Genomic DNA, 27,978 nt, shown 5'->3' with positions numbered 1-27,978 from the left:
TTCGGCGTGCTCTACCAGGTCTCACTCGCAGGATTTTGGAACATAGTTCTCCGGAATCGGCAACAGCGCTATCTTGGCGACTGGTCTGACGATGGCTTCGGATGATCCAGTTTTCAGAGTGACGACACGAACTACTCCGTCCTCGCCCGGGTGTACCTTGGTGATCTTCCCGAGCGGCCAGACAACCGGTGGTAGGTTGTCGTCCTTAATCACCACGACTCGTCCAGGTTCAATGGTGACTGGTGACCTGCACTTCGTGGATCGCGATTGGAGCTGTTGCAGGTACTCTGGATACCATCTGGACCAAATTCTCTGGAACCGCTTCTGTGTGAGCTCCCAGTGCGTAAGACGATTGTCCGGAATGTCGCACAGATTATGTTCCGGGACGGCTTGGAAGCTGGTTCCGATCAGGAAGTGTCCAGGGGTGAGGACTTCCATGTCTGATGGATCAGTTGGGATCGGAACTAGTGGTCTGGAGTTCAAACACATCTCAATTTGCGTGAGAAGAGTGCACATGTCCTCGTAGCTGACGTTGACTGTGCCGATTTCACGCAACAAGTGGTTCTTGGCTGATTTGACGGCTGCCTCCCACAGACCACCAAAGTGGGGAGCACGGGGCGGGATGAAACGCCAAACGATCTCATTTTCAGCGCACCAGTCGAGGATTTGCTTCCGATCAGCTTCATTGGTCTTCATCATGTCGTAGATTCTATGCAGCTCGTTAGCTGCACCCTTGAAAGCGGTGCCGTTGTCGCTGTGGATTTCGGTCATCCTTCCACGGCGAGCGACGAAACGGCGGAGAGCGGCGAGAAAAGCCGGCGTAGACAGATCGGAAACAAGCTCGATGTGAACGGCACGAGTGGCGAAGCACACAAATATGGCGATATATGCCTTCGTTGGCGCCCGATTGCGGATCGGCGACTTGATGTACACGGGGCCGCAGTAGTCGATCCCGCATACGGCGAATGGTCTTGTCGGAGTGACTCTTGATGTGGGCAAATCGGCGATGCTCTGCTGTACCAAGACGGGTCTGCTGCGGAAGCACGTATGGCACTGGTGATACGTACGGCGAACAAGGTTTCGACCGCCGATGATCCAGAACTTCTGGCGAATCGTGGCGAGCATCAGCTGGGGACCAGCGTGCAGCAGAGTCTTGTGGTAGTGATCGGCCAACAAATCGGATAGCAGGTGCTTTGATGAGAGGACGATCGGGTGTTTAGCATCTTCGGAAACGGCGGCGTTGCCGAGTCTTCCACCAACTCGGATCACACCTTCCTTGGTTATTCTTGGGTTGAGCCATTTCAATGGCGACGACGTTGGTACTCGTTCCCCGGCAAGGAGGTTGGATATCTCCTCGGAGAACGATTCTCGCTGAGCCAGGCGACACAAAGCAAGATCTGCTTCTCGTAGTTCGGCAGTGGTTATAGTTTCGAATGATTCGATGGTGGTCTTCGTCGAGGATGCCTGCAAGACACGGAAGTATCGCAACCAGTATGCGATAGAACGGCGGAGTTTGCTCAAGCTGGAATATCGGTTGAACAGTTGATCGGAAAATCTTGCATCAACAGTAGCTATCATGGCTACTCGGGTTCTCGCTTCGGACATCCAAAGCGGATCAAGGACGGGCAGATCGCTTACGGGCCAGTCAGATGGAGACATGGATAACCACTCCGGACCACTCCACCAGAGCAAGTGGTCTTTGATGTCAACTGGATTAACGCCACGGGAGAGAGGATCAGCTGGGTTGGATACTCCGGAAACGTGTTTCCAGTGACAGGATTCAGTGGTTTCCTGGATCTTGGCTACCCGATTTCCGACGAACGTTTTCCATCTGGATGGCGATGACTCCAACCAATGCAGGACAGTGGACGAATCAGTCCAGAAGAAAACTTCAGCGGGCCTTTGTATGGAATGTACGACCTTCTCGTATAGGTTCGACGACAACACTGCTGCGCACAACTCCAAACGTGCGATAGTGTGCGATTTGGCCAACGGAGTCACCTTGGACTTGGACGTCAACAGCTGGACTCTAACGGCTCCGGCAGACTCTGACCGTACGTAGCAGCACGATCCATACGCCTTCAACGATGCATCGGAGAAGAAGTGGAACTGGAATGATGTTGTGTTGGCCAACGATACACAGCGAGGAATCCGGAGTGTGGCGATTGTATCGAGCGTTCCATGGAATTCCTTCCACTCGGACTGGAGATGTGGAGGAAGAGGACGATCCCACTCATAAGAATCTCCTGTTTCGGTTTTCAGCGCCCATAAGCGCTGCATGAACAGCTTAGCGATGACTATTATTGGTCCCACCAGGCCAAGTGGGTCGAAAATCTGCGCAACGTAGGACATAACTTTCCGTTTAGTCAAAACGGGTGCTGGTAATGGCAGCTGAACCTTGAAGCTCATCATGTCGGATCTCGGTTCCCAGATGAGTCCGAGAGTGGAAACGGATTGGTCGTCTTGCAGGTCATGGTACGGCGCGAATGCTAGATCTTCTTCAGGAATATCGGCTAGAACTTCAGGCGAGTTTGAAGCCCACTTCTTCAGCGGAAAACCAGCCGCTGAAAGCATGGCGGACATTTCTTGGCGTAGGTGGATAGCGGATTCAACATCGTCGGCACCAGACAGGAAATCATCCACATAGAAATCCTTCTGGGCTACCGCGGCTGCGGCTGGATACATCTCGGCTGCGTCTTGCGCGATCTGCAGAATGGTGCGAGTTGCCAGGAACGGAGAGGATGCAAAACCATACGTTACGGTTTGCAGTTCGTACGTAGCGATTGGTAGGTCTGGACTGGGACGCCAGAGGATGAGTTGGTATCGGCGGAACAGATGATGCAGCAGGATTTGCCGATACATTTTCTCCACATCGGCTACGAATGCGATTTGGTGGATGCGGAATCTGATGTGGATCGACAGTAGGTCTTCCTGAACGACGGGTCCAACCAGTTGCAGGTCGTTCACGGAGAATCCAGATGACGTCTTGCACGACGCGTCGAACACGACTCGAACTTTCGTGGTGGTGCTGGATTCTTTGAATACCGGATGGTGTGGAAGGTAGCAGTGTGGCTGGCTTTCGTCTACTGGATCTAGGAGTTTCACCATGTGATTCAGGCGTTCGTATTCTTCCATGAAGCGACAGTAGGCCTCTTTGGTGGTTGGATCTCGCTCAAGTCGTTTTTCGAGGTTCAGGAAACGGCGCTCGGCGATAGAACGTGATTCACCGATAGTGACGAGCGGATCGCGGGTGAGTGGCAAGGAAACGATATAACGACCCGACGAATCGCGAGTGGTGGTAGTGGCATACAGTTCTTCACAGAGATTTTCTTCTGCCGTAAACTTGGAACAGGTTTCAACGGCTTCTAACTCCCAGAACTTCTGGAGGGCTTGTTCCAGATTACGGTCCACAGTGGTGAGGTGACAAACACGGGGAACTTCAGGTGATTGGATGGATACCTTTCCGGAAACAGTCCATCCGAAAGAGGTCTCGACGAATACAGGCTGCCCTTCGCCGAAAGAAATCTTACCGCCAGTGTGCAGTTCGTGGTACACTTCTCCACCGACAATCAGGTCAATGCCGGCTGGAATGTGGAAGCTTGGATCAGCTAGCGGGACATCAGGAAACTTCCACGGGGAAACATCAATCGACATGGTTGGCAGGCAGACTGTGGGTTTCTTGAGGATGAGAAACTCGAGCGTAGTACTGTACGAAAGTAGCTTGGATCTAATTGTAGCAGTCAACTTGCGCTTGATCTGCTTCGACGTTTCACCGATTCCAGACACGGCGATGTCTACTTTCGTACGACGGAGGTTGAGTGTGTTCGCAAGCTTCTTCGTGATGAAGCTGCTCATCGATCCTGAATCTAGGAGTGCACGAGCGGAATGCTCCTTCCCATTCTGGTCCACAACTAAGAGGTTAACCGTTTCCAACAGACAGCTCACTAGGGGGTTCGGATTCACTGATCCGGGGTTTTCGACGGCAGTCGACGTGGATGGATTCGGTTGTTGGGATGGCTGACCAGATATAGCTACTGGAGTGGATTGTATCTTCGTGGTTGAAGTTTCGTGCAGCAGGGTATGGTGTTTCTGGTGACAGTTTCGGCAATTGTACTTGGATGTACAATTCCTGCTTTGGTGTCCAGAGCGGAAGCAATTCCAGCATAGGCGCTTCTGGGATACCAGCTCTCGTCGCTGGCGAACGGACATCTTGGAAAATGCTGGACATTGGAATAGGAAGTGGTTCTCTGGACAGGCTATACAGTACGGAGCGGAGTTCTTGGATTCGGTCGTGGCGGAATTGGATACCATCTTAAATGGCTTCTTCTGGATTGGATTGGAACCGGCCACCTTGGCTTGGCCGGGTTGATTGGAACGATGCTGCAGATCGGTGACGACGGACTTCAACATTCGAACCCTTTGGTACAGGAAATCAACTAACTGGTCGTAGGTGACATCATCACTGCTACTGGTCTTCTCCTCCCAGGCTCGGAGGGTCGTAGGATCCAGTTTGTAGCATAGCAGGTTGATCAACGGGGTGTCCCAGTGGACTACAGGTTCGTTCAGCTTCGCTAAGGCCTTGACATGCCGTTGGTAGTCATCAATCAGGTCGTGCAGCTCTTGGGGTGACTCTTTCTTCAGCGGCGAGAGGTCATACAGGGCTCGGAACAGTTGACGCTTCAGATACCGCTTATTATCGTAGCGTTTCAGAAGAGCGTCCCAAGTTAACGCATAATTATCCGCGATTATGTCGATCGACTCGAATGGCTTGTGAGCTTCTCCTTCCAGGGACTGCAGAAGGTACTGCAGCTTCGCGACAGTCGGAATGTCCGCGTTGGAATGGACCATGGAGGTGAACGTATCCCGGAAGGAAAGCCATCTGGAAAAGTCTCCATCGAATTTAGGGAGATCGACCTTGGGCAACCGTAGGTGGAAACTGGATGAAACTGGGTGATGATTGGCCGTCACTGAAGTATTCAACACTGTCTGGTTGGGATCTGTCGAACGCTTCATCAGCAGAAATCCTTTGGCCGTGCAGAATCTCGCTTCGAACGCTGCTCGCTCTTGCAGATGCTCCTCAAACTTCTCAGCGTCATCGTACTTCTCAATCTCCGCTTGCAGCTCCTGGAACTCACTGTAGACACGGTCTAATGCTTCAAGACGGATCGGAATCTGGTACACATCGTTCTCGTTGTCATACTTCTTGATGAACGCCTCAACGGAATCACGAACGACGAGTAGTGCCTTCCGCTTCATCAGGCATTCGGCCAACTTCTTCTCTGGTCTGGACATCCTGATTCACTGCAAAATCACCACTTCACTACCACCACAGTTCGGAAAACGCGGAAACGAAAAAGGAAAATCGGTACGTAAATCGGTTAACGGACTCCTTCCCGGCGCGTCGTACCGTTTTCTACACGACGCGAGATCGGAAAAATGACACAAATCGTACGTGTTAATCCTTCCCGTCGCGGTGTGCCACTTTCTACACGGACGAAATACCCGAGGATGGTACGCAAATCGAACGTAAAAACTCCTTCCCGACACGGGCGTACCACCCACGCGACTCAACTTGCCACCCACCACCACCAAATACACACATGCAAAATGAAAAACCAAATCAATTTGCAAAAATTCTAGGATTTCCAATCCAATCTTTATTTTCTTTGGAATCTCTCCAGTCGAACACACCGTTGCTTCGCCAAAGCAAACGGGTCAAAAAAACTGCCTACTGTGTGGAGGCCTTTATTCGATTTGCACTATTCAAATGGCATCAAATAGCTTGGCTTTGGTCAGCCGTACAAAGCTATTGACCTCAACTACAGGTCGAACAATTGCCAGCGCATGGAAGAAACGAAATGGTGTACTCACCGCACCTGCCCTTCTGGTCGGGGGAACCTTCGATCCGGCTCGAAGGACCAAATGATGGGGCTTACCCGTTCCTTTTCGAAGGATTTTCCACCGTCTATCAATCGACGGCCCAGAAGATTGGTATGATGAATTCACCGGGGGGACTAGTCCCAGTGTTTGCAATTTTCTCCACCTTGCTCGGACACTTTGTAATACAAACTGCTCCTGATGCACCTTTTCACTATGCACACAACGCGCGATTCGGAGATTGCCTTATGCTGCTTGACCACTTAAGCTAATAGTCGTCACAGGAACACTTTCGGATCACTCAAGGAAATAGTTAATTAATTGCACTACTGGATTGGGTTTACTTTTCTCTTTAATCTACGACCGGACTACAGCAGAAAACGGGATGTATCGCTTCCGACGGTATATTTTGTACTATCCTATATTTACAATTTGTTTTATCTCCTATCTATGTACAAATGGCAAAATGACCACTACAAGTGGACGCTATCGTGTGTTGCGCATGCGCGCAGCATCCTACTCATTTCTCTCTTCATCGATTAGGGTTACTGATACATAATTTTAGAGCACTTTCAATTTATAGGATTAAGTTTTAACTATAAGTTTAGCTGTAGGATTTAGTTAGTTCATTTAGGTTAAGTAGATTTCAGTTCATTTAGGATTAATTTAGTTTAAGTTTAGTTCAACATCCATCATAGTTCGAAGACAGACAGCATCTCCCCTTCCAGCGTTCCCACACCCCAGTATAGTCCCCAAATTTAAGTGTAACTGTGATATTCTGGAAAGAAATTGTCTTCAAAACTAACTCTTTGTCGAATTATTGGTGGCCCTGGGGCACATGCGCTAACCACAGGGAACTGTACTCTCCTGCACTTGACGCCACCGTTGAGGTTGATGTTCGCCGATCGCATCACGATAGGGGTCCATTCATGCTTCAAAACGGTAGGCTTCATGGCAACCAACGGTCTGGCCTTCACCCTCAGAATCTTTCCGAAGGATTCGTTCTCGAACATCATCCAGAGTCTTGAGATAGATTGCTGGGGATCATCCTCCTTATGCTCGACGAACATAAGCTCCACGATCGCGCCATTCACGATGCCATCCTCGACGTCAACATTGGTGGTCAACATATACGGAGCTCCCAGTGCAAGCCGCAGTAGGTATGGTAGGCCCCCAGTCTCCACAGTACTCATCTTATGCATTTTCGTGCGAGCACCAGCCAGCTGCGAGTTGTCTTTGTAGCCCGAGTAGACGTCATCAGCCGTACAATCAACTGCATCGCGATCAACCAACGCTTCAGAATTGTACCGTTCCACATCGATGTTCCGGTGAAACAGTCGGATCGCACGGGGTACATTCTGCTGACACCACTCAGCTGTGCGAAATCTGCTCTCAATGAGCTTAATCTCATCCGGTGACAATCGTTCTCCGTTACCGATTTTGGTTAGGATGGATGAAAACTCTTCGTTGGTTTGGCGCATAACCTGAACCAGCGGATAAAAATCAAGCGACTGCCACAACACCGCATCAATAATAGAGTTGGCACAAGGTTTGAACACTGGTCGAGCGTGTTGCATTCCGCCGAACGGAACATCATGGTTCGAGGTGATCTGCTGAAGCCGGATGTTGATGGTGTTGAGCACATCGGCACCAAGCATGCTGACCTCGTCGATGATGATCATTTTGACGTTCGCAAATGCATTACGGTACAACTGCAACACTTCAAAGCTCAGGCTATTGCTCTGCCTACGAGCCATGGTAATTTTGAACGCCGAATGCACTGTGGTTCCACCGATGGCAACTGCTGCCTTCCCAGTAGAGGCACATGCAACGTAGGCATTGTTCTGCCTGTTGTGCGCCTGACTGAACCGATTGACAGTTTCCATCAGAATCTTCTGATTACCACAGCATGCCGGGCCAGTGAAGAATATATGTACGGGCTTTCTGTTGCCATCGAAACTGTGCAAGTTGTCGATAATTTGCAAAACCAAACCACGTTGCTCTGCGTTTGTAGCGCGCACCATCTCGCAGTAGGCCTGCTTCGGCATAACGTTCGAACGCTGTTTGACGACTGCAGCAAAGGGTCCAGTAGGCAGGGTATGGATGTCGTCATCATTGGGTTCCATATTGATGGTGCGAACGAACTCGTCGTGCTTCTTGCTGCCAACCACCTGCTGATCACCATCGTTATCAGAGATCCGAATATATTCGTTAACGATCTGCTCAAGGTTGATATCGCAGTCGTACTCTTTGCGTTTGGCGAGTATGGTGGCGCCATGTTCAACGTACAATTGCTCAAATTTGTTCCGGTCGAGCACATCGCAAACTTCATTGCGGAATGGTATGAAGAGTAGTACCATCACCCGTTTGTACTCGATCGTGTCCGTCATGTCATACGAGCACCACCGCAGCACACGAGGAAAGCCACGCAACTTGTAGGTTTTACGGCCGCTCTTCCTATCCTCCGTGTAGTGTGCGGCAAAATCCGCCAAACACACATCATCCAACCCTGCACGTGCCTCGTATCGTTGGATGATGTTGAGGGTCCAAACGTCGATGGAATCAGGCTGAAGTCCTTCCTCGTCCATTTGTTCGGTACGCTTTCGGGACTTGATACGCTGCTGTGGCCACATATTGTCGGAATGAACTCAACCTATAAAAGTAGGAAAATTTCAACTATAATTTGAAATAATATTAGCTCAATAAAACAGTACCTTTCGGCTAGCTTCCGACATCGATTGCCGAAGCAGATACCACGCCGAACCCACCGTAGTCTTGATCTGGATGCTCTTCCTGCAGCTTAACGAGTTCACGTTGAAAGCTGCTTATGCCCTTGTTTGATTTATTTACATAATCTACGACGTAGGCAGCACACGAGAACACCTCCAATATAAACTGCAGATCCATGTTGGAGCCCAGTTTCCCAGCGATCCACGGGTTGAAAGAATTGGTCCACAATTGTGACATAGAGCGCTTCAACATGACAGTTGGTCGGCTGATCGAGGAGCGAATAACATCGAGATACCGTTCGTAGGTGCAGTTGCAGTCAACAAGGAACGCATCGAGGCTGTCGAAAACCTTGGTTTCCAAAGCTTCTCGCATTTTCGTCGCCTGTTGTTTCAACTGATCGAGTCGACCGTCACCTGCTGTGATGGGGAGCAGAATGCGGGTTTGATCCATTGGCCAGTAGGGAATATTAAACCGGCACCGCTTGTCGTTACGCTTGAAGCAGGTAAACGTGTGCTTATGAACCTTAAATTAAAAATATATCAAGACTAGTCAGTAACTAATCGTCATAGTTTAAGCAATTTAGATTTACCTGATTGCCATACGTTTCAGGCAAGTCTTCAGCATTAACGGAGCACAGCATGTCGATCAGCTCGACGGTAGCGGGCATGTTCTCAGATAACTGTTCCTGGGGATCGTTAGCCATCCAGAGGAGGATGTGAGCGTGTGGGCTGCCATGATGCTGGAACTCTATGCGTATGAAATAATCAACCACATAGTATCTTCCGAACGGGCTGTATTGACGCGAGGATAGCAGCTGAAGACATCGACGAGCTTATTGAAGTACACACAGCACGTGACTGGATCGTCACTCACCAGCGTGGCCCGTTGCAGTGCAGTTAGTTCCCGTACGGTATCTGCAACACCAGCTTCGTTGCTCGATAGCTTTTGCAGTATGGCGAGCAAATGAGGCCACCGGGTTTCGCTTGCACTCAGCGTCAGGAACATAGTTGGCTTTCCCAGCTGGCGAATCATCGCGAATACGTCCCGTTTCCTTTTTTGCCAGTACTGCACCGAGTTTGGAATGGTCTTCATGAACGACAGGTTGCGTTCGATGCAAGTCTCCAAGAATTGTCTGTCTTCTAGCTGAGCACGTGTGATGTTGGCTGTACCCATACACTTGAAGGTGTTACTCAATCCTTGAGACACACGCAACCGCATGATCTTCATCGCCATGTACAGAACATGCTCATGTTTGGCGCCGCGTCGATAGCCATCATAAATGGAGTTACCCGTACATCCGGATTGAATGCTCTACCATGGCCCAGGTAAATATCCGGAAACGACAGCTCTTCGGCAAACTCATCATATATAATGGACAGCGGCGTTCGATTTTGCCCCGGAGCTATTTCCAGACAGTTGTCCTCATTCCATAGGAGGGTGTGCTGTTGGCCAATCAGTAGCTCTACCTCGTTCGATGCGTCGATGATCTCCAGTTCGAACGGTTGAGGGGTCTGATCGATGGCCATCAAATTCTCCTCGTTGAACACTATTCCGTTCTGCCTGTACAAGGGAGTGGTGCAGAGATATTCCAACCAGGCTTTAACGGTGTGCTTCTTGACATAGCCGGAGAGATAGCTCGATTTATGGATCAAGTGTCTCTTGATGCACACATTGAACGCATAATCGTCATCCAGCTGGCGGGGAAGCTCATTCACCATCTGGACCACATCCACCGGAATATTTATTATTTGGCCAACAATAGCCATACTTCCAGCAGCATGACGCAAGCGTCGCAGCTGCATAAAGTTCAGCCTGGGTGAAACCAGTCGCTTCGCTATCGGATCCAGTGGTGGCAGATTTGGTGGAATGTCAGGATAGGTGAAGCCATTCGACTGCGACAGCGTAGGAATAGATCCACGTTTCAAGCTGCTTCGGTATGTAGCACAAGCCGAAAATCCGACCACACTCCCAAAGAAGTTGGTGGCCGACAGAACAGCAGCCTCGGCAGAAGTAATTGGCTTTAGATCACGAACGAACCAAAGCCTTAAACACACGTTGCAGGCATGTCCGAACTCATTATCCAAGAAACGCTTCTTGAATTCCCGATCAGCTCGGTCAAAGTTGGGTCCTCCTTGACTAGCGATCGAATTATCGTGAGGTTCACTGAACTCATGATCTTCGTCAGCTGTGGGGTGGACGGTGACGGAATATCGTTGATCGGGATTGCATCAACCTCCATAGCAGCAAAACCGTTGATTGACTCCGCTCGAACAGGTGGTGATGATGGAACCGGGGCAGCACGGGTGGTGTTGAATACTCCACGAAGAAAGCGTAGTGATTAGCTCATTAGAATAGTTCTCACCGAGACAATATTGACAAATGAAATTACACATTATTGACAGATCAAAAGCAATAGGATAAAACTTAGCATATTGACATTAGTATAAACAACAGAAAAATCTTAATTGTTATACAAGAATAAAATAGTTTCTTGAATTCTAAATAAAACCGTGTACAAATAATACTACGGCAAAATGTGTATTTTGAAAAATTTGATCGATAATAATATAAGATGTGATATAAACACACAGAGAGAATTGTTTGAAAGTCCGCGGTGGGTGGCGTGATGTTTTGAAATCGGGTGGGAAATGATAATGGTGGCGAAACCTGCTGCTGTCTCTGTTCGAGACATTTGACATTAGTCGAAGGATAAACCAAGATGAGTACATAAAGGTGTACCCATGTGTCAAATTCGCGAGTCGGCCATATTAGGCAGTTGATTGAGTTTGTTTACAAACAAACTTGAGTAGCTGGTTTGATTTTTCTTTTAAACGTAATAGAAACCATTATAGATCTACACAGGCGCACAAACCCAACTCCAACTGTCAAATAATGTGATGATTTGTATTATAACCAGATTGATGATTTGCATCTTTACTTGTTCCATCCTATGGCGATTATATACATATTGGCGATGTTGTATTTATTATGATAACCATTAATTGTTTGTTTCTAGTATGCTGCATGGTATTTCAGAATGACTTTATGTAAATTAAGTAATTTGATATGTACAGTTTGCAGTCAAAGATGCGGAAATACTTATGACGGTCGATGAATCAAACTCTGTCACTCACTAACATCAACAGGCCAGAGAACCACTGCCCGTGTGCAGTCAAACCGGTATCCACAACAGATTACCGGCAGGGTCTGAGAGTGGATCGGATTGAGGGAGCAAGATTGGTTTTCTTGTTGATGGCTACAGTGACGGCAGAATTTAATTCGGCAAACTTAACACTCGTTATATTATACTATAAGACATTATTCAACAGAAATAAGTTCGTGCTGAATAATGAATAATGTTCAATAAGCAAATACACCAAATATTTGCGCACAATTAATAGTACGGCAAAAATGTGGATGTCAAATAATATGTGATATAAACACAAAGAATTTATCAAAAATTCGAAGAAAATGTATTTAAGATTTCCTACCGCGAGTTGAAGGGCCTTCTCCAGCGTCCCAACCAGCAGCTGAAGACGTATCACCCCTGGCGGCTTTCTTGCTGGCCCGATAACTCAGCATTCGCTCGGCAGCAGTACGCTCAGCATTCGCTGCTCCTTCGTACGCTTACGAAAATTTTGTAAGTACTTTCTGTTCAAATTTTGAGACATGGTGACGCCTACGAACTCCACACTTCACTTTCACTCACTATTTTCACTAAATTGCACTTAGTATCACGGAACCACTTACTGACTTTTAGGAAAAGATACATTCTGACTAGATTTAACAAGTAAAATATGATGTCCGTGATAGGGAAGCGTCACCACCAAAATGATGAAACTACAGCAGTGTGAGCGTCCTGAAAAGGACGGTTTTGATTAATGATAGATTCACCGATCAAGCCGAAAGCAATGTATGCCTTCCAAGTTTACTAGAAAACACGATAAAATCAACTCTTTCGTGTGAATATTTGTGGTCGTCCTGAAAAACGTCCAGTCATAACCATAAGCCTAAGTTTGTTGTCAATAGAGCTTTTTAACGTTTAATCGGCGCACACTACTGCACCATTTAAATCGAACGAGTGCGAGCAAGAGGGAAACAGATTAGTGGGAAAACCAACCGTCAATTCATTGATGTGCGCTAGATAGAGAAAGACGATTAAACGTCGAAAAGGTCTATGTTTCCGGGACATTTTGATGATTGCATTGAACGTTAAGTAGATTGAACCTTCTAGAAATAAAGACGATGTCATTAGGGATAATAGTTCCTTGCCAAATTATGTTCGTATCTTGCCGTATAGGTACTATAGTAATAAGGAAAGATAAAGCCTTTTCTAACAGCAGAAAATTTCTGCTAAATACTTTGCTTGTACAGTTTGGCAAAAGATCATGCAACTACACCGAAAAAAATATACAAATCCACTTGACAGCTCGTTTGACATTGTTCATTTTTACAGCAATAACTTTGATTAAATTTTAATCAAAGTAATAAAAAAATATCTGCTTTCAACATATTTTTGCTGGTCAATTTTCAGCAAACAATTTTGCTGAAAGAAGATAATCATAATTTGTCGTGTAGCCTTAGTTATACACAGTGTAACACAGGAAAAATCCAGCATAGGTCTAAGGGTTCAGTTTTATGCCACAATCAAAGTATTTACTTGAGAAATTTGAAATTGATTTTCAACTATTTGCTGTTATTTTCTGAAACATTGAGCATTGTTTGAAATTCAATTGAATTGATCTAAACGTTTTTCAGCATCCTGTTTGGAGGTACATACATTTATAGCATTCACAATACAAATGTTCACTTTTAATGAAAGCAAATACACAGAGAAACTATTATTCTCACATATTTTAAAAATGTTAATGCCCCTGTAATTTTTTCAACAGCTACTATCGAAGGTTTTGTCACGAGAAGATGCTGCTTGTGTCTAATGAATGATGAAAGAGTGTGATATTGTAGGAATGATGCTGACCTCAGCCATTTTTGTTACTGGTGAGCTGATACCTTAACTATTTATCTTTAAAATTCCGATAACAGCTTATTTGATTATGCAAAGATAAATATCTTAATTAACATTTTTCTCAGGCGTTTTCATTAATTTCTTCTCTCGATTCCGGAAGTGCACGACGTATCTGGAACTACCACACCAAAATGTATGCAGAATATTGTCGGTACTGGATTAGTAGCGGTAACCAGCAGGACCTACGTTGATTTAAGCTTAACACCCGCAGATTGATGAACGCTCCATCACATCACTTTAACCTTTCACATTCCGGCAAGAAAGTCAATTCTTAAACACCTTTAAATTTTATGGTGGCCCTGAAAAGGGCCGGTTTTTTGTTCTGAGTCGATTATACTAAATTAACCTCCGAATCCGTACATAGTACGTCCCTGCCGCTTCAGAGCGTAAACGACATCCATGGCGGTGACAGTCTTCCTCTTCGCATGTTCGGTGTAAGTAACGGCGTCACGAATAAAGTTTTCCAGAAATACCTTCAGCACTCCTCTGGTTTCTTCGTAAATGAGACCGGAAATTCTCTTAACTCCACCACGACGAGCCAAACGACGAATTGCAGGTTTAGTGATGCGCTGGATGTTGTCACGCAACACTTTTCGGTGACGCTTGGCTCCTCCTTTGCCAAGTCCTTTTCCACCCTTGCCACGTCCAGTCATTTTCTAGTATGACAATTGTAACGTCGATGAAGGTTGAAACAAAAGTGAACAAAAATTTAAAATTTTGGCTGTTTTATACCTACTCGAGGGTTAAATTCTTTTGGTTAGTTGTTGTGTTCTTGTTCTTTCATCGTTTCTGATTGGTTGAACACAGCAAACGCATGTTATAAAACCAGCGTTACCAGTATTCCAGATTTATCTGGATTTTCCAGATTTTCGGTCATCCGGCCAGATACACAGACAGATCACGTATATTTCCAGATTTTTAAAATATGTTCCAGATTTTCCCAGATTTTTCAAACATGTTGCTTTAAAAATATCATTGCAATTGATTTATACTCTAATAAAAAAAATAAAAACTGCTTCTTTAATTATTAAAGGCCATCAACGTTGGAAGTTATTACAACATCGCACATGGAATTGTTATAACATGTTTGCATGTTAATGGGTTTCAAAATCATGAAAATGGAGCCATTTTCTAAAGATTATTCGCTGGAAAAAATCTTCAAACTATTAACAATAGTGGGCCTGAATGTTTGTTTAATTGGAATTTTTATTTATTTTCTAGTTAAAAAAAAAAAAACAAAATTTCAATATCGAGGAATCTTCATATTTTTTTAATTTAGATAAATCGAAAACTGTCAGGATTGAAAACAATAAATTCAGCCTTGGAAAATGAGCAAGGCTTTTGAATCTAGACAACCACCAGGACTTTGAAGTTTGTTTGTGAGATTTTTGAAGATAATTCATAAGGCAAATTTGAAAGGCAACTGATAATTTTTAGCATTTTTTTTAAAGAACCTGTGAATATCGATTTACAGTAGTCTGACTTTCTTTAGAATTCTGAATTGCCCCAGAATTTTAGGGTAATGTTGAAAATAGTTTACAGTGAAGTGTGAGGCAAATTCTTTGCAAAGCCAAAGGAGAATTTCAAGTTAATTCTGAGTAGAGTTCCATCCATCTTTGTATGCTTCGTGGTCGTGTGGTGTCACCCGTCCTTCAGGCGTATTGTAAGTGCCACGAAGTGAGGGTTCGATTCCCGCTCCAGCCAGTGGAACTTTTCGCAACCTGAAAATTTCCCTACTGGTCTACTGGGTGTGGTGTGTTGTCAGTTTTCTAGGGTAAAGTTTTCCGTCTGTGCAACCTCTGGTTGAAGACAGTGTCAGTTGTCTTTTGAAAACTCTGATGACAATTGCATGGAGATTTTGTGAAGAATGACAATAGTATTCGGAAGAGAAATAGAAGAAAGTTCTTATGATGAAACTTAAGGAGTATGCTGATACGAAAAGAATAATTTCAATGGAATTCTGTTCAAATTTTGAGAAATTTAATCGGATTTATGCTGGTAATTTCTGGGAGGAGAATAGTGTGACAGTCATTCTGAAGAGTGTGCCAAGGAAATTATTAAGAATATTCTAATGGAATTTCATAGAGAAAGATGAAAACAAAATTGAAAATTATTGCTAGTTTGAGGGAGTTGTGGAATCGGAGAGTGATTTATAAGAGATAACAAGAGAACTCTTAGAATGTTACTGGAAACGTTTGGATATTATCAAGATTATTTTAGGGGAATCCAGAATAGAAGTATAATGGAATTCTACGATGATTCAAATGGAACTCTGAAAAAAGACGAAGATATCCTGTAAAGAGTTCCATGTAAATTCAGACTAACAAAAAGTTTCATGATCTGGGACCCAGGAAATATGTAAATTCCATTTTCAGACTTTCATTTTAGTTATATAATAAAATGATTCGTAATGGTAATGCAAACAGTTGAGTTACCTGTAGTTTAGGTAAACTGTGTGTGAATACCACGATGTTAGGCTTTGATTTCCACTTGAGCCTTGTGAATTTTACTTTAAAATAAAAATACCTACTGCCTAATCATAGTAGATGTCAAGACTTAAATTGTAAGTTGGATCAACCTCAGGGTAATATTAGAATTATTTAGAACTATTAAAATCTTCAAGACATAAGGACTACATCGCCTGATTCTTTGCTTTTCATTCTTTCAAAAAAGGTACAGCTTAAAAAGCAATTCTAAAAATATTTTTAGCGGTATTTTACCAACGATTTAACTCAATTTTTGAAATGCTGCGTAATGGATATTCTAACTTTTTGGGCATACTGTGTCAATACTTTTCTTAACTTTTGAACGATTTAAGCAATGCTAACAAGTTATTTGTTTTTTATATAATTTATTTAAACATGTAATTCATAAACATTCTGATACTTTGAATAAATTCCAGATGATCATACTGACCGATTTTTACGGGAGATTGGCACATCACTTTGATTTCAATAGCATTATGTTAAAAACAGGATTTTTTGGAGCCTTCCAGATTTTTCCAGATTTTAAATTCTAACTGGTCCAGATATTTATGAAAATGACCTGGCAACGCTGTATAAAACAGAATGGATGTGATTTTTATTTTTTATTCCACAGTGTGCTTTCATTGCATACACATCACAACCAGCTCAGCAGACCGCTCGCAAGTCCACTGGAGGAAAGGCTCCTCGCAAGCAGCTGGCAACGAAGGCCGCTCGCTAGAGCGCTCCAGCCACCGGAGGAGTAAAGAAGCCCCATCGCTACCGGCCAGGCACCGTCGCCTTGCGTGAGATCCGTCGCTATCAGAAATCCACCGAACTGCCGATCCGAAAGTTGCCTTTCCAACGTCTGGTCCGTGAAATTGCCCAGGACTTCAAGACCGATCTGCGCTTCCAGAGCTCAGCTGTTATGGCTCTGCAGTAAGCTAGCGAGGCCTATCTGGTCGGTCTGTTCGAGGATACCAATCTGTGTGCCATCCACGCCAAGCGCGTCACTATCATGCCGAAGGACATCCAGCTGGCTCGTCGTATCTTGACAAAACCGGCCCTTTTCAGGGCCACCACAATAATTCAAAAGAGTTGAAGTGACCTTTCGTTCCGTTCTAGTCTAGTTTAAGTCTAGACTAACATTTGAAAAGGGCGGAACTTAAAAAAAACCATATCGAGAAAATCGCTTCCGAATTTTGATGACCTAAAAATTAATCCTATTTCACGACTTTCCATTTTCTGGATGATTTTATAAGCTTGACATATAGTTAATAGTGTAATCTATTATCATGCATAATTAAAACCTCAAATAAGTTTTCTTTGTCGTGAAATTGAGAAGAAAACATCATACGCTCTGATAATTTCATACATGTTGTTACCCCCCAGATCTTCCACACTTTGAACTGTCAAAACACTGGTGATACGCCATGGAAGTACACCATCGGGATTTTTTGTTTGTTGTTCCGCCTTGGTTCTTCGTTCGTAAATTTTGTGAGAGTGGAATTACGCCCGGAGATTGTTTTGGTCTTCTTTTTGTTCGTTGTTTACACGTGAAATATCAATCGGATGCGTTTCAAATGAATCGGGCGTGACTAGATACTACAGAATCAATACGTTTGGCATATTAAAACAATATAATTCGTTGTTCTGGTGCAAGGCGTAACAACCAATTGCATCGAGTTGAAAGTTGGAAATCCGCCATGTAAGAAGAAACGTTTTTGATGATATGAAGTGATATTTTCTTCTACTTTTTCGTGTTTATCGAGTAGTTTGTGAACTGTTCTCTCTATATGTGCCAAAATATGGTTTGTTTACATTTTGGCTCTTCCGCCCCTTTCAAATGTTAGTCTAGAAGTAACGAAGTAGAACGTGTGCGGGGGTTTGTTTTCGAGATTTTGAAAACAAACACAGCCGGGTCCGGTATATGATTTGGAAATGAATTTCACCTTATTTTCATGTAGCATCAAAGTGAAAAGGTCCACTAGAAAATAACATATGGTACTTTCTAAGTAAATTTTATTATGTTTTCAAGATTCTCGTTGTTAAGAATTTTAAAACTATTTTTCGAGATAAAATATGGCTCTGCTGAATCTTCGCAATTAGAAAAGTAATCGTTAAACTCTTTCTTGATAATGTTGTGGCCCTGAAAAGGGCCATTTTTCCAACGCGCTCGGCGTAGTTGCCCTTGCGGAGCAGACGGTGAATACGATCGACTGAGAACTGCAGCAGCTGGGCATTCCATGACGGCGGCCCAGTATACCGGAGCACTGGCACCAACGCACTCGGCGTAGTTGCCCTTTCGCCCCCAGGCTCTGCTGCCGCTGCTCTGCTGCCGTTGCTCTGCTTCCGCTGCTCTGGTACTGCTGCTCTGCTGCTCTGCTGCCCTGCTGCTGGGTCGACGATCGAATAGACAATGATGGAACGGGCGACTTTTGACTTTTTTTTTTTGACTTTAAATGATCTATATTTCTTGAATTTGTGTGCTTTACATATATAACTTATCAAGTGACACAGATGCGTCTTTTCAACTTTAGTTCTTGTGAAATTTCAATTATTATTAATTACAGTTCCTAGTCCTATCAGGCCTGCTTTAGAGAATGACCACCTTGGTGGGATTGGTTTGTTTAATATTTGAAAAAGGAGACTACTTAAAACTACTATTTACAACTACAACTAACCTACAACTACTATATACACCTAATCTACTATATACAATTTGCTTATCAAAGCATGTTCTGATAAATTACATTTTTGTGCAAATTTAGTCTTAATTTCGTTAATTCTGGAATCTATTTTGGCAATGCCTGCCTCTTCGTGTAAATTTGTTATTCTAGTGTCAAAAGGACGATCAAGTACCATCCTCAGCACTCTATTCTGAGCGACCTGGATTTTGTTCCTGTGAGTCTGTGCACATGATTCCCACACCGGAGCTGCGTAGAGGATCGCAGGTGCTATGATTTGTTTGTAGACGGCCAGTTTGTTCACCCTTGAGAGGCGGGATCTGCGGCAAATCAGCGGATACAGACTCCTAACCAAGGCGGAACACTTGACTACGGTTTTCTCCACATGCGAGCGGAATAGGAGCTTTTCGTCAAACAACATCCCGAGATAGGTTACTTCGGCGGACCACTCAACCCTTGTGCCATCCATGATTACAGTACAAGAGGGAGCCGGTTTCAGTTTGGGCGATTGCCGATGGAGGAACATGATCGCTTGTGTTTTGGAGGCATTGATTTTGATTTCCACGTGGTGGCATAATCAGCAAAGGCGTTAAGGCATCGTTGAAGTTTGTTCGTTATTTCGCGAGGCATCCTTCCTTTGACGGCTATTGCGGTATCATCTGCGAACAGGAAAAACACGCAACCGTCACCGAGGGGAGGAATGTCGGAAGTATAAATGCAAGGGGCCCAGCAGACTGCCTTGCGGGACTCCTGCTGGGATGGAAAACGTGTCTGAAAGACAACCATTCAACGATACCTTAAACGACCTTTGCTGGAGGTAGTTACGGGTGATTTTAACCAGATGTAAAGGAAAGTTGAAGTTACAAAGCTTGTCACAAGTCCATCATGCCAAACATTGTCAAACGCTTTCTCAACGTCTAACAAGGCCATGGCTGTGGACTTGTATACAGCTTTGTTACTTCGGATGTTATTCATCACCCGTACCAGCTGGTGATTGGTGGAGTGCCCCTTTCTGAACCGAAACTGTTCCGGATGTAGAATGTTATTTTCCTCGACAAACTTGAGCAAACGATTGAGAATGAGTTTCTCGAACAATTTGCTCAGCGCTGAAAGGAGGCTGATTGGTCTGTAGCTTGAAGACAATGTTGGATCCTTACCGGGTTTGCGGATTGGTATGATTTTTGCTATTTTCCAGATGCTTGGAAAGTAGTGCAGTTCCAAACATCTGTTGAAGATAGTGGTTAGAAGAGACTGCACTTTCATGCTGAGTCTCTTCAAGATCAAGTTAAATATACCGTCAAACCCGGGAGCCTTCATGTTCTTGGTGCATTTCAGCGCTGAGCAAATATGTTGTACTGTAATCATATCCGCCGGAGGCACGACACAAGGGGAGATATCTAGGTTTTGAACGCATTGCGCAACCTGATCATCGAGCGGACTTTGGATAGTCGAGCCAAGCAAATGCGATGAAGCGACATGCTTGCCGATCGCATGTGCTTTCTCCTGTGGGGTAATTAAAAGTCGATCGTCATCATTTTCGACTTTGAGAGGTGGAACGGGTTTGGGATGATTTTTCAGGACCTTGGCTACCTTCCAGAATGGTCTGGAGCGGTCGTCCAGATTCTGGACAACACGCCCGAAACTTTCATTTCGGAGTGAGTCCATTCTGGAAGCAATCTGCCTATTCAGATCGGCCATTTCACGTTTTTTGCCCAGATCTCCAGTCCTCTGAAACTGGCGTCTACGAACATTTCTCAACCGAATAAGTAATTGGGTGTGGGAATCAATAGCAACAAACTTACCCCTCACAGGAACTTGTCGAACACACGCCTCGTCAGCCACGGATATGGCCTGTTGGAGTCCTTCCAACGCCCGGTCGATGTCATCTACAGTGTCGAGCAGTGGATTTTCGTCGATGATGCTGTCCACCATTCGTCCGTACTGCACCCAGTTGACATGGTGGTAGTCTTTACGCAGGCAGCTTCTAGCAGGAACCACGTTGACACCGACTTCAGTCACCACCTGTTGGTGGTCGGAGCTGAGATCGTTGTGCGCCTCTGGCTTGGATAGTACGATGTTTGACAGGAAAAAGTCCAGGGTGGACGGATTTCCCGCCGGAGAGATAAAAGTTGGTTCGTCCGGAAACTGCACAGTGTACAGTCCATGTTGTGCGTGGTCGAACAATAGACATCCATTCCGGTTCCGCTGGTAGTTCCGCCAAGCTTCATGGCGGGCGTTCAGGTCGCCCCCAACGATGAATCGGGAGCTAGTACGGGTGATGGCGGTCAGGTCGTTCTTGAATTGAGTTCCTAGTCCATTGTTGGCGGTGCACTGGCGATGAACCGGACGTTTCCAGTTGGTGATTCCACCTCCACACTAACGGCCTCGATGATAGAAGTGCGAACGTGGGGCAGAGTGCAGAACTTGATTCCCTTTCTGACGATGACCGCTACACGACCCCCCTGGAGCTGGTGCGATCAAGCCGGATAATGTTGTGGTCAGGCAACCAGAAGCTGTCGCCGGACTTTAGATGGGTCTCGGTTAGAAGGCCCACGTCGATGCTGTGCAGGCGGAGGAAGTCGGCAAGCTCAATCTGTTTTGCTTTTACAGGGCAAGCGTTCCAGGTAGCGATGGTTAGCGGCTTAGACACCATACTGGATGATGAACTTACCGAGCACTTGGATCTGTTCGGGTTTATTGCGGCACTTACGAAGAGCACCGGACATGTTGACGAAAATTTCCATCAGTTCATCCGCTGAGAACAGATCGGGGTTGTTGTTTTGCGCTGGTGGTTGTCTCCAGAATCCAGGGGGGATGGAGAGCTTTGGCCAGTAGAATCACCAGAAGTTACTTGAGCGGAATGCACCCACGAATTCTCTTGCCGTTGCTGAGGAGCACGAAGAGGCGGGAAATCCTCCGTCCGAAATGCCGGGACTTTGTCCTTCTTGCGTCCTGGTTGGTTATTAGTTGTCGCCTGTTTTCGGATGCGTTTGAAGTCCTCGCGTTTGGAGCACAGTCTGTCGGAACCTTGGTGAGCACCACCACAGTTGGCGCATTTTAATTCCACGGCTCCATCCGCAGGGCAGTTGGAAGTGGCGTGTTCTTGAGCACAGTTGCTGCAGCGTGGCTTAATGTTGCAGTTGCGGGTGCCGTGTCCAAAGTTCAGACACCGTTGGCACTGAGTCACATCACGATGGCCGCCACGGTATGGCTCCCAGCGGACGATGATGGAATTGATGGAGCGGATGGCCTTCAGCGCGTTGAGCGTCACCGTTCCCTTCTGGAAGTGTAACAGGAAAAGGCTATCCGGATACGCCTTCACATTTTCGTCCTTCCTTGTCATCCGATAGACGGCACTTGGGGCCAGCTTGTACCGGTCTCTGATTTCAGCTTCGATAAACTTCGGGTCGAAGTTTGGTAGGCCCCTAATGACGACCTTGAATGGCTTCTCACCGGGAATGTCGTGGGTGAAGAATTCCACCTTGGAAGTCCTCAGGTGGGCGACGACCAAGTCATACTCCGCTTTGGTACGGAGCACCACCTTGGTGCCGACTCTGCCCAACTTGTATTCGGCTTTAACGCCCAGCGTCGCTAGATCTGCGATGAGCTCGTTAAGATGGGCATTTTTCACTACCAATGGAGGTAGCTTCACTTTTGCCGCACTCGGGCCGACAGAATTTTTGTTGCCGATGGCGTCGCCGAAATCACCGATGTCGCTGGCGTTCGTCGCAGTGACATCGGACTGGCCTCGATTCTTCTTTCTCTTCTTGCTGCGTTTTTCCAACACAGCTGGCTGGATATTCCCATCCATGGGGAGAACAGCAAACCTGTTCGAGGTAGGCACACCGGAGCTTCCTTCACCGGGGTTCTGGACCTTCGCCGAGCTTCGCGACCGATGGAACGGGCGACCTTGTTGGACGGTTATATAGTAGAACAGAAAATATCAGAGGTGTCAGATACTCGCATCTGATGTCTCGGTTGGAGAAAGTATAAGAATATAAAAAAATCAATCGATTTTCACCATATTTAGACAATGGTTTACTTTTAACCATTTTTCAATAGTTTACAGAATGAAATCAATAGTTTTGAAACATTCAGCAAATTGCTAGAAATATTTCCAATCGATTGATGCCATTATCTCGTAAATCTATCGAGAGACGGTTGAGTTATTATCGTTCAAAATCTTCTAATTTTTCGTAACTCATTCAAAATGACTGTTTTCAATTTTGTACCCCCGTATGTTGCCGAAAGACGTTATCCAACGTCAAAATGTCAGAGATGCCAATTTGAAAAAAATGTCACGATCCAAAATGGCCAAATTTTAGCAAAAATGTGAATGATTGCCCTATGGGACAATTATGCAATGTTTCATGCAAATCGGAGAAGGTCGAATTTTTCAGATTCTTCATTTGGCTTGGGACTGCTCTACAGCCTTTCAGTACTCCTGAGCTAGGAAAACAAGTTTATCAATTTGAATAAATTTTTCATCGAGTTTTAAATTGAATTCCTGTTATGCATCTAACGATAGCCTGCCGCTCTACATTGGGAAGCGATCCACAGATTGAGATTGATTTTTTCTGCATATATTAAAAATCATCTAATACCTGCGAGAGTGTAGTCGATCATACAATTACTATATAATTGCGCTGCTGGGCGGTACTCTGTTAAGCATCTCAACATTATTCTGACTGATCATCTTGAGCTATAAAAAAAAACCCGATCCCGTCCAGTGAAGTTCCTTATAAGTAAGTACACATACACTATACACACATTTAATTGAAGCAGCAAGTATCAATCAACAGCGCACACAATTTGTGGCTATGATTTCACCATCCGCAGTCCTGGAGTCGGATATGATCGTCATCGTCATCATCTTCGGCACAAGGGTGCGTAAGGGGTTCCGCAAATCCAGTTCGTCTTCAAATAGGCTGCTGCCCGTGCCGCTGCTGCTATCACAAACCGTTAAGAGCCATTGAGGAGAGCTCGCATCGAGCGAGTCCAGATTCAGCGGTCGTTGATAGTGGACGCGGTTCGCGCAGTCTTCCCAAAAAGCAGGACACTCGTTTTCCAGAGCTAACTTACTGACCAACTCGGACAAGAACTCGATCTCCGTTCGTGGCGTGTGTTTGAGATTTGGAAGAAAGTTTGGCCGTTATTTGTCATTTTCGCTAATTATCGGGATTAGCCCTGTCCGGGAGTTCCTACTAGTGACAACGGCAGCGCGGAAGAGGGGAAGTGACGAGCTCGTGGCTGCTAGCAAGATAGTGTAATTTGAGTGAAGGCACGATCACACGATCGTAAAGCGAAGAGAGGTTGTGCGAAGAAATCGTGGCAGGGAAAGAGAAGATTGGAGAACCGGTGGCGATTCGGATAGAGCGGTTGAGCAAAAGTAAAAGAGTCAACAACGCTGCACAGCGACAACGACGTCGGAAGAGAAAGAGGTGAGAGCTATCTTCGTGGACCAAAACAAACAAATATAGGCGTCTGGGGACAGTTTTAGACTGGTTCGATTTTGAACCGTTGGTTGAATTGATCCCAATTGGAAGTTCTGCTTCGGACCATTGAAATCAACTACACATTTTGAAGTCGATTTATTCTTTAAGCGATGATTGTTTACTATACAGGGTGTTTGGTTCCGGGTTTTACATATCTTCAGGGTAGATAGGGCTCCTAAAGTTATGAAAAAATCCCCATGAAACATGGGGTCGGAAATGACTGCCCAAGGTTCTGGATCGTATCACCTTAAAACAATTTCTATGTTCTGCCTCCCGCTTTTCATTCCCTAATAAACATGTACCATACACTAACGATATCATAGATGGTACGACCATACCACATAAAGATGGGATGATAACCCGAATTGGTGGTTAGGCCCTTCTTATGGTTATTGTTAATGCGGGTTAGTCAGCCAAAAGATCCCTTCAGACCGGTCGCGTTTGTCATAGTGGTCTTTGGTTTTTTGTTCATGATTCCGTTAAAAAAAATCTGGGACGTTGAACAGTTATCTGAAGTCTATGACTTGGAAAATTGGTAACTACACTGCAATGCTCATTTCTGTTTGTCAAACTTTGTAAACATATCAAACATAAAGAAATAAATTGCGTATTACTGAATTATAAGTGGCGATGGATGGCATTCACTAGCCCGAAAATAGCCTCCAGATGCTAGCCTCTTCACCAACCATACAACAGTACACACTTATCGAGTCAGTAATTTTTACCGAGTTTTTGAATTGCGGAACTCTTCGGTAAAATTTAAAAAATCTGTTGAAAATTCAAAGTTGAGAGTGTTACGAAAATTTACAGACTAACTTCTGTTAACCCCGTGTAATGAGGAAAAATAAAAACCAACGCCCACGCTGTTGGTTTGCGTGGGCGTTCTTCGGGTAGCGAGTAAAGGGCCCACAAACCATTTGTTTACAAATGGCTTTTGCGCCGTTTTCAAATGTTAGCACTGAAATGTTGAATAACTCACTTAGCAGTCATTTCCGACCCTATGTTTCATGGGGATTTTTACATAACTTTAGGAACCCTATCTGCCCTGAAAATATGTAAAACCCGGAACCAAACACCCTGTATATATATGAAATTCAGACCATTCAGTTTTCAATCCTAAAAATCATCTTAAAAAAAAAACCGCAAACTTCTCAAATTTTGATGAGCGATAAAAGATTTTGAAAACATCTTTTTATTCTGAATAAATTTTGAATTGACCTTAATATAATTTAAGCGAATGCAAAATGTTACCATCAGATTAACACCGCTTTCAATACAGCCAGTTCCTGCTTTTCATTATCGTTCGCTCGAGCAGATAGCAATTAAATGGATGCCACCTGTCAAAGCTTCGGTAGGCGGCGGCATCTCGCAACGAAGGGGAGAGAATTTCTCGAAAATGAAATAAATTTACTATCCACACCATCAGCGACTTAATGTGTGCGATGGCTTAATGGACGGTGGACTCCCATAATTGCTGGCTAACATCATTCGAGCTGGTCTCGGGTGAGAGTCGCCTTTAAGATGGAACGCTACACAGCATCACACAGTCAGCGGGAGAGGCGGGTCGAACGGGGCCGCTGCACAGTGGGACGACTCCATACAAAAACCGGTTGCAATGATTTTGAATGATTGAATAATGTTTTGCTCCTGAGTCATTTTTTTTAATAAGCTATATACAGTGTATCTCAAAATTGAGCGTGCACCTGAATAAGAAATTTTTTGAAAGACTGTGAGTAGATAGATTTTTGACTAGTCGTTGAACAACTATTTATTGATTTATCAGTATAGCTTTGGACTTTATTGGCAGAGTATGTGTGTAGTTTGAGTAATTTCAGTAAATCGGTCGATTTTCAACTTTTTTCATAGTAGGCGGATTTTAGAAAAAATAGCGGCATTTTAAAGATCATTATTATGGCTTCAGATTGGCAGAACAAATCCGGAGTGATTTGAGATTTGGGCGTAATTGCATTTGTAAACAAACACGTGAATCGCCGATTTATCGTGAATAAAAGCGAAATCTCGAAAAATAATAACACTATCACGTAGAGGAATGATTTCTCTATCATTTGGTATAGTCTGTTTACGAGATTCTGCTTTAATTCGCGATTGACGTGTTTGTTTACAAAAGCAATTACGCTAAAATCTCAAATCACTCCGGAAATTTCCATATGTTTGGCTCATTGTATTTCAAGAAAATGTGTGTTTTTAGGAAATCAAGTTTTACTAAAAATAGCTCTTACTTCTTTACACACTCATCCAAATAAGCCCACTACTATACCGATAACCAATAAATTGTTGATGAGCCGGCCTGCTTCGCTCCACTGTGCGCGGCGATGCTTAATGTTCGCGCGGAACATGATGACGAAAGTGAAATTCGGCGCAATGTGTGTTTATTTGCATTGTTAACCTTTCGAATGGATTTGGGTCCAGGGCATGAGGGGCGCACGGTGCTGCGCTGGTGACAGATCCGAATGGGCTACAGTTTGTTTATGAAATTTATAGTATTGTGTTGAATCACTTTGCTTCCGCTTGTTGGTCGGATCTAAAATTAGTAATTAGCGGATGGATTGATGTGCAAATTATTGGTAGTTTCTGTGGTTATTGAAATAACGGACCTGTGTTCACTCGGTTTGCAAGCGGCATTTTTCATGATGATTTTTCACTCAAATAAGAAGTTACAAGTTTTGTGGTTCAATGGGGATAGGTACATGAAACTTTATTAACTTTTTGAAGGTTGTTTTCTCCAAGGGGCAAGACAACTTGATACATTGGAAAATATCATCAAATAATTCTAAACATCATCGATCATGTTTAAGTATTTTCAAAAAACTAATACCTGTAAAAGATTTAACTTTATGTGCTTGTTCTACGGATACTTATGTTAATTCGTCTCAATCAAGAAAATGAAACTATAAAAAAGATTTTAAATATTAAGCCCAGGTGTCTTGGTTCTTCTTATTTTTTTTTCTCCTGAGCAGTTCCAAGCCGACTGACGAATCGATTTTATTTTTCCCTCTCCGAATTCCATGAAAATTTGCATAATTGTTCTCTAGGGGCAATGAACCAAGTTTGTGCCAGCATTGGGCCATTGACCTAAGCCTTATTTTTCAAAATTGCGTGTTCGATATTTTTCAATAAATCATAGCTCGAAAACGGCAATTTCCGAAATTCGGAACTTCCGATGAAAAAAAGTTCCTGAATTTTTTTAATGGCAGAAAAACTAATCAAGTTTACACAAGATCTCGACATTTCATGCATCAAATAATTGTTTTTTTTTTCTTCCGAAATCCCAGGAAGATGATTTGTGGATTGAAAATTGTTTCGAGTTAACACTGGATCTCGACCTTTCATGCATTTTAAGCCATTTGGCATCGAAAGTTAAGCAAAAATATTGTGTAAATTCCTTTTTTTTTAGTTCTTCCCAATCATATTTTACAAAAAGGTTTTGATATGAATATGAAAAATAACCCCTCTTTTTAGTTCCATTTAGTTCAAGCATTTAATTAGTAATTAACGTTTGAAAAGGGTGTATTTTATATAGAAAATCGTTAATATCGTGAGATATTTAGGAGATACACTGGAACCTCCATTTATGAACCAAACCGGGGGTTCGTAAATCGAATTAGTTCGTAAAAAACCTCGTTATTTGGGATTTACTTCGTAAAAGGAGGTTTTTGAAAATATTGTCTTATACCCCACAA

The 27,978-nt window shown here is 44.3% G+C and overlaps 4 protein-coding genes across 4 annotated transcripts in view; 1 reads left to right on the top strand and 3 right to left on the bottom strand.

Annotated features, from left to right (window-relative positions):
- Positions 1–21: 21 nt before the first annotated feature.
- Positions 22–5,292, bottom strand: LOC135712260 (uncharacterized). Its single transcript, XM_065235217.1, has one exon. It carries the CDS (start codon positions 5,290–5,292, stop codon positions 22–24), a length of 5,271 nt encoding a protein of 1,756 aa, XP_065091289.1.
- Positions 5,293–6,635: 1,343 nt separating this feature from the next.
- LOC135712259 (uncharacterized) lies at positions 6,636–8,510 on the bottom strand. The gene has a single exon (XM_065235216.1). The coding sequence runs from the start codon at positions 8,508–8,510 to the stop codon at positions 6,636–6,638; it is 1,875 nt and encodes a 624-aa protein (XP_065091288.1).
- A 5,464-nt stretch (positions 8,511–13,974) lies between these two features.
- LOC135712258 (histone H4-like) lies at positions 13,975–14,286 on the bottom strand. Its single transcript, XM_065235215.1, has one exon. It carries the CDS (start codon positions 14,284–14,286, stop codon positions 13,975–13,977), a length of 312 nt encoding a protein of 103 aa, XP_065091287.1.
- A 9,517-nt stretch (positions 14,287–23,803) lies between these two features.
- The window catches only part of LOC135712282 (phospholipase A1-like), an 88,306-nt gene continuing 84,131 nt past the window's right edge, over positions 23,804–27,978 (top strand). Inside the window, exon 1 of the mRNA XM_065235246.1 lies at positions 23,804–24,223. The gene's annotated coding sequence lies outside the window, so the exon portion shown is untranslated. The remainder of the gene's footprint in view (positions 24,224–27,978) is intronic.

Source organism: Ochlerotatus camptorhynchus, unplaced genomic scaffold (genome assembly GCF_037179485.1).
Source record: "Ochlerotatus camptorhynchus isolate MF236.1 unplaced genomic scaffold, CSIRO-AGI_Acam_v1.1 ptg000467l, whole genome shotgun sequence".
Lineage (NCBI taxonomy): Eukaryota > Metazoa > Arthropoda > Insecta > Diptera > Culicidae > Ochlerotatus > Ochlerotatus camptorhynchus.
This window is presented reverse-complemented; position numbering and strand designations above follow the sequence as displayed.